The sequence below is a fragment of the Leptonychotes weddellii genome, unplaced genomic scaffold (genome assembly GCF_054177405.1).
Source record: "Leptonychotes weddellii isolate Sample4059 unplaced genomic scaffold, ASM5417740v2 HiC_scaffold_4033, whole genome shotgun sequence".
Taxonomy (NCBI): Eukaryota; Metazoa; Chordata; class Mammalia; order Carnivora; family Phocidae; genus Leptonychotes; species Leptonychotes weddellii.
This window is the reverse complement of record NW_028006735.1, coordinates 5,157-12,059: the sequence shown is the minus strand read 5'-3', so window position 1 is coordinate 12,059 and position 6,903 is coordinate 5,157. Positions and strand designations below refer to the sequence as shown.

General features: G+C 63.6%; 1 protein-coding gene across 1 annotated transcript; it reads right to left on the bottom strand.

Annotated features, from left to right (window-relative positions):
• Positions 1-559: 559 nt before the first annotated feature.
• Positions 560-4,558, bottom strand: ZNF296 (zinc finger protein 296). Its single transcript, XM_006738524.3, has 3 exons — positions 3,987-4,558; positions 3,609-3,758; positions 560-1,599 (listed from the first exon to the last, which is right to left on the bottom strand). Exons 1-3 carry the CDS (start codon positions 4,282-4,284, stop codon positions 647-649), a joined length of 1,401 nt encoding a protein of 466 aa, XP_006738587.3. The 5' UTR covers positions 4,285-4,558; the 3' UTR covers positions 560-646.
• Positions 4,559-6,903: the final 2,345 nt, after the last annotated feature.

The following is a 6,903-nucleotide window of genomic DNA, read 5'->3' as shown; positions in this document are numbered from 1 at the left end:
AGGCTGTGATGCTGCTGGTTTTGTCTCTAATGAAATAAAATCACTCGTTATTTAATTCCCTTGACCTGGCCTCGGTGTCATCTGTGTGGTCCGCGTCGGCCGGCCGCCGAGGGCAGCTCGGGCCGGGGGTGGTCGGGTTTCGGGGCAGAAGCTGACACAGGAGCCTCGCGGCCAGCCCTGCCCGTGTGTGGGTGTCCGGGTGGCAGCTCCCAGTTCGGCGGCACCGCTCCGGGCACGGCTCGGCGAGGGCAGGGGCCCGCTCGGTGGGGAAAGGGCGCCGGCACCCAGCATGTGGGGGATGGGCCAGGACTTTGCCCAGGGGCCTCCGGTGACAGGTCCGGGCTTCTCCCCGCCCTCGCCTCGGCCCCTGCCCTGGCCTCGCCCACACCGGGAACCGGGAGCGCGGCTTTCTGTGCCAGTCTTGCGGTGCCCGGGGCGCTGGGGGCTGGCCTTTCCCCTCACCCCCTCCAAACCGGTCCGTCCAGCCGTCCACCCCAAGGAGGGGAGCCACCCGCCCCACCTGAGACACCCCGAGAAAGCCAGAGTCCACACGCGGGTGTAACTGGGCAGGAGGATTTACTGGCGGCGGAGGAAGGACAAGGACGTGGAGCAGCAGCGGCCCCCGCGCGGCGCCAGGCCCCGCAGCTCAGGCCTCCCCGCCCGCCTCGGGGTGCTTCTGCCGCAGGTGTTTGTCCAGGGTGGCGCGCAGGCCGAAGGGCACGCAGCAGTGGGGACACTCAAAGCGGGCGCCGCCGGGCCCCAGGCCGTGCATGCGCCGGTGGCGGTTGAGCTTGCTGCTCTGTGCGCAGGCGTACGAGCACAGCTCGCAGGCGTACGGCCGCTCGCCCGTGTGCGAGCGCCGGTGCACCGTCAGGTTGCTGCTGTTGGTGAAGTGCTTCCCGCAGAACTCGCAGCTGCCCCCGGGCCCGCGGCTCTTGCCCGCCGCCTTGGGCGTCTTCCTGGGGGACGTCTGGCTCTTGGCAGGCTCAGTCGTGTGTTCCTTGGGGGTAGGCCCCCAGCTGGCCCCGCCGCCGGGGGCCCCAGGTTCCTGGACGCCCGCCGTGGCCGCCGCCCCGGCGCCCTCCCCGCTGCTGCACTGGAGGCTGCTGGCGGGGGCGGCCGCGTGGGCGGCGGGCTCCGGAGGGGCCGTGGCGGAGGCCTGTTCCTGACCGGCTTTGGCCCCGCAGGGGCTCTGAGGCCGCGGCTGCCGGTGGGTCTTCTTGTGGCGGTTGAGCTTGCTGCTCTGGGTACAGGTATAGGGACACTGGTCACAGGCGTAGGGCCGCTCGCCGGTGTGCGAGCGCATGTGCACTTTGAGATTACTGAAGGAGCTGAGGGTCTTCGCGCACACAGGGCAGGTGGGGCTCCGCCGGGGCAGGACGCTCATCCGGGGGCCCTTGGCCTCCGCTTCGGGCCCCACCACTGCCGACACGGCGGCGGCTACCGCGGCCAGGCCCAGCAGCGGGGCCTCGGGGGCCTCGGGTTCCGTCTGGTAGATGGACAGGCCGTGGTCCCACTGGGCATGGCGCAGCAGTTTCCAGGCCCCTGTGAACTGTCTCCCGCAGCGGAAGCAGCTCAAGGCCTTGGGGTCCTTGCGTTCTGCAGAGAGAAGGGCCGGGTGTTAGGGAGATGCACGAAAGCAGCAGTCTCACGCCTGCCAGTCGGCGGCCTTCTGCAGCAAAGGCCCTTTTGCGGGGACTGAGAACGCACAGCAGGGAGGCAGAAACTCCCTGTCCTCAGGAGCCGAGGTGCAGAAGTGGGCAGACAGACAAGTTAAGGAGAATCTGTGGAGTGGACGACGACTACCTGGGGATTCTGTGTGTCTGAGAATCTTCCAGAAAAAAGGGACAGCAGAGTGAGGGACGGGAGGAGTGCTATTTTCTATTGGGGGTGGGGGGGGGTCAGGAAGGCCTTACTGGAAGACAAGACCAAATTCTGGGTGCTGGGCGCCGGGCCATGCCCCCTGCTCACTGAGCTTCCCACCTAGACAAGAAACAAGAGTTCTGTTTTCCAGATGGGAAAACTGAGGCAGACACACTTCTCCAAGGTCACAAGCTTGCAAGGGTGGAGTTGGGGTTTCAATCCAGAAACCCGGGGAGTGCGAGACAGATTTTCAAAAAAGACTGTTGGCTTGATTACTGAGTGGGTTTCTGTGCCAAGCTCCAAGTTCACGAGTTCCACGCATGGTCTCCTATTCCCTGCCTCACAGAAGAGGGGGCCAAGGCCTAAGTGGGGAGAAGGCTTAGCAGCCACCTAGAGGTCAGGGTGGGGCAGTGAGTTAGGTCCCCCTCCCTTGGCATGGACCCCAAATTAAGAGCCCTCCAAATTGGATGTTTTCTCTAGACCCTCCAGGTACTATGGGTGAAGTACTTGCCTTTACTTTTCAAATTCTAGACCGTCTGGGACGGGAGTGGCTTTCCTGATGCAATACCAGGGTCAGGAGCACAGATGGGGGCTGGAGAGTGTCAGCCTGGCCCGACTTCCAACTAGTTCTCCGGCTCCCTAGCTGTGTGGGCGAGAAACACTCCTCTCTGGCCCTCAGTTTTCTCATTTGTCAGAATATGGGGATCCTGGGGATCCTCTCCCTTTTAGGGCTGTTGTGACCTCGGATGGAGAAGAACTGAGAGTTCTGGTCCATGTCAGCCCTCAGTAAACATGAGCTGAGCCCACGTGGCTGAGGTGCCCACATTGCTCCAAGTCCAAGCACCTGGGAGTGTTCAGTGATTCCATCAAGGCCCCTCCCTGGGCCACCAGATAACCTGCTGGCTTCAAGTCTACAGCTAATTCACAGTCCCTCCTTCCCCTCCCCCACTACGGGACCTCCCCCCCTCCCACGCCAGCCCAGGCCTGAATGTAATTCCATCTCTCAAAAATCCTAGGAACTCATGGGCCAGGGGATGGAAACGTGCAGGTTTGGAGGAGCCTCGGCCTGCGATGAGCAAGAGTTCACCATGAGTCTGGTACCATGTCAAGGGCTTTCATTACCTCCCAAGAGAAGGAACCCAGGTGTCCAGACACCCACGACCTGGCCCAAACCAGGGGCTTCCCAGCGTGCAGGGCTGGGAGATTCCATCAGAGAGGGAAGCCAGAGGCCCCTTCCCTGACTCCGAGCAAATGCACCCAGCGCCACAATCAGAAGTGATCAAGAGGTGGGACGGGGTGGCCATGCCACGCCTCCAGCTGGCCTCGGCTTCCCCTCCCCCAGGTTGCTGCCCTCCCCAGAGGTCCCCCTACTGCCACAAGGGTCCGGCCACCTGGCCAGTTATTTCTGGCCAAGGGGAAGGAGAAGTGAAACCAGATTGGGGGTGTGTGTATGTGTGTGTGTGTGTGTGTGGCAAATCCCCAGACCAGTCTTCAGGGGCTGGCCACACCCTGTGGGCGGCCCTCCTACAGGCCCCGCCCCGCCCCCACTTACCACCCCCCCCACCCCTCACCACTAGTCCCAGCCCTAGGACAGGGCAGGCCCTGGCCACGCCTAGGCTGCACCCGATGGGGAGCGAGAAAAGGGAAGTAGTGCTCACTGCCCCGCCTGTCCAGCTCAGCCCCTTCTCCCACAGGAAGCCGGGCCCTTGAACTTGAGAGGGGGCCTGCATCCCGGCTTGACTCACCTGAGCCCTGGCAGGGGCTGGGGCCTCTGAAAAGCTGACAGTCCACCTTCTTGTGGTCCATGAAAGCAGTGATGGCCTCCAACGGAAAGGTCTGCAGGCAACGGCCGCAGGTCAACAGATCTGGGTGTTTGTCGGTCCAGGGCTGGCGGTCTGCTGGGAGGAAGCGGGTGGTAAGCGTGGGGTGGGGCCAGGATGGGGGCTGGGGGTTCCGAGGGAGAGGGAAAACCCGAAGGTCAGAATGGGGGCTGGAGGCCAGGACCAGGCAACAGAAATAAGGCGGGGGCCGGGCGTCGGTGCCTGGAGGAAGGAGTCCCACGTACCCCCCCAACCCCCTCGAGTTAAGGGGAGAGAGGCGGGGCAGGGGTAGGGGGCGCTCACCGCGAGGGTTGACGATCAGTGGCGTCCACAGCGCCCACTGGTTCCGCTCGCCCAGGGCGTGGAGAGGGCTCCCGGCGGGCACGGGGTCGGGGGAGTGGCGGGGTTCGCCCTCGAACCGCCCCGGCGCGGGCACTTCCTTCGGAGAGAAGAGCCCCAGCCCCGGGGCCTGGAGGGGCCGCGCGTCTGGCTCGGGCTTCACTTCGATGACGAGGTCCGGCATCTCCATCTCGTCGTCTGTGTTGGAGGCGGGCGCGGGGTCTACTCGGCGAGGCGTGCAGCCGGCCTTGCGGCGGGACATGGGTCGAGGGCCGGCCGGCCGGGCGGGCTGGCGGGCGGAGGACGCGCGGGCCGTGCGCGCTCAGTCCGAGGCGCTCAGGTGAGTGACTGCGGCGACCCGCCGCGAACCCTTACACGTGCTGGCCCGGCCCGTGACTCCGCCCACCGGGGCGGGGCCTGACGGGAGAGGACGGGGCGGCCCCGCAGGGGCCCCAGGCGGCAGCCAAACTCGATCAAAGCCGAACCCACTGCATTTTCTTAGGGACCAAACCTTAATGACGTCCGGGTCTCACGACCACGTACACGAACAGCTATTCCTGATCCCGTTTTAGGGCCGGAGTAACTGAGGCACGGGGTGCCCACACCCACCCCCGAGAGAGAAAGCAGTAGGGGCCACGTTTCTCGCTAGGCGCCTATGAGTAATCGGGACTATTTCATTAAATGCATTATAAAAATTCAGTGGGCAAACATTTATTGAGCCTTTACTGTGCACTGGGTTCTGTTCTAAGCACTGAGGGTACCGCAGTGAACAAGACAGAAAATAATCCCCGGCCTCACGCAGTTTATTTGTTGGGGAGAGAGACTCTCAACAAGGTAACTGCAAAACTTAAAAGAGTGTGTCCCAGGATGACAAGTGCAATGGGGCAAAATAAAGCTAGGAGGGGTTATAAAGGGACAGGGTTGCTGGGGTGGGGGGTGGGGGTCAGCTTTCTCCAGGGCAGAGCATGGTGGAACTGAGACCCGAGGGAGGTGAGGGGGCCAGCCGGCCTTGTGCGTTCAAGAGTAACAAGGAAGGGGGATGGGCGTGGGTGATTGAGTTTTGTGAGAAAATGAGGTCAGACCCAAGAGGGTCTTTTGATCACTTTAAGGTCTTGGTTTCCTGAGACCGGAGCCTTGAAGGGTGGGGTTTAAGGCAGGGAGGGTTGTGATCAAATAGATCTCCTCTGCTCTGGAATCACCATTAAAACCAAACAGGCAACTGTCTCACTACCCCCTCCACTCGGGCCTCCTTGAACTTCCCTCCGCAAAGCAGCTCACTCTGATCGCTGTTTGAAGTGGCATCGACACCCTGCCCCACCCTCCAACCCTGACGAGTTTCTTTTTCTTCCTGGCACCCACCGCACCGTAACATAGAACTATTTGTTGACCGTCCTCTCTTCCCTCCCCACCCCTACCCAACACAAGCCCCCTGAGGTCAGGGCCAGGGTCTGTCCTTCCCGGGCTGTCCCCAGCCCCAGTCCGAGTGAATTTCACATGCTAATCTCCCCAGAGTACTGCTCCAGGCCAGAAGGTTCCTCATATTGTTATTCAGGGCTGAGCTCAATTGTCCTCCGGCGAGCAGAGGACCTCCCTGACCACTGTATCTAATGTAGCCCCACCCTGCTGAAGGCCTCACAACCATGACCTCCATCCGTCCTCGCTTCTTTCCTGGCCCTCAGCTTCCCCATCTGTTACCTAAGGGGGCTTCTTCACGGCCACCCAATTAAAGAAGCTCCCCCAGCTCTACCACCATGACCCTCATTTTATTCTTTTTATATCACTCATCACAAGCCCTGAAGGATCTTGTTGATGTATTTGCTCATGGAGACCCTGTATCTGCCCCTCCCGGTCCTCCTAGAATGTAGGTTCTAAGAGGGCAGGCGTCAAGCCAGCCTTGTCCACAGGGCCCCTGCTCGTTCATAGGTTAACAAGTGTGTATTGAGCTCCTGCTCTGCCCGGTCTTTCAACATATCGCAGAGGGCCTGTGTGCCAGGCACTGGGCCTTGGGGATCTGGTGGGGTGGGGAGGCCCACGGAGCCTCTGCCTTACTGAAAAAGTGTGGGAGAAGGGAATTCTGTCTGAGCCCAGAGGAGCGAGGCTCCCTAGCCTTCAGGCCAGACAGTCCATCTTTCAAGGCCTGCTTCCTTCTTTGTAAAACGGGGTGGGGGTGGGGGGCTGCAGGGAGGCCTGCGAGACAGAACCACCACCCGGGGTCCATCCCAGCTGCAGCTCTCTCCAACCTCTTTCCTGCTGAAACCTGGCTGCGCAGGGCTTCAAGGAAGGGAGCTGGGGTTTGGCCTGCAGGTGAAGGGTAGGAGCGTGCACGTGTAGGAGGGGTGGGGGTGCAAACACCAAGCTCCGCGCTTAGCTCAGCCGGAGGAAGTCTTCCCCCTCTCTGCGCCTCAATTTCTTCTTCCGTAAACCGGGCACCCCGGACAGGCCCCACGTCGCAGGCGGGCCGCTCCGGGGGCAGCGCGGGGCCAGGCGGTGGGCGGGGCGGGGCGGGGCGGGGCGGGACGCCAGGGCAGCGGCGGCTTCCGAGCCCCAGAGCCCGCCCGCCACCACGTGGGGCGGCGGCGCGGGCGGAACCCAGGCGGGGCGGCTCGCGGCCCGCCCGGGCCTCTGCAGCCGGGACGCCGGCGGAAGTGGGGGCGCCGGCCGCCGCGGACCTCGGTGAGTGCGGGGTGTCGGTGGCGGGGCGCGAGCGCAGGGCAGTTCCCTCCCCCGGGCGCCCGCCCGCGCGCGAAGCCGGGAGTGGCGGGAAAGGGGCAGGTCCGCGCCTGCCACGCGGGCCGTGGGGGGACGTTCGGATCCCACCCCCCCCGCCCCCCGCCGCGAGCGCCGGCACCGGGACTCCGGTCGGGGACGTCCCCGCGCCCGG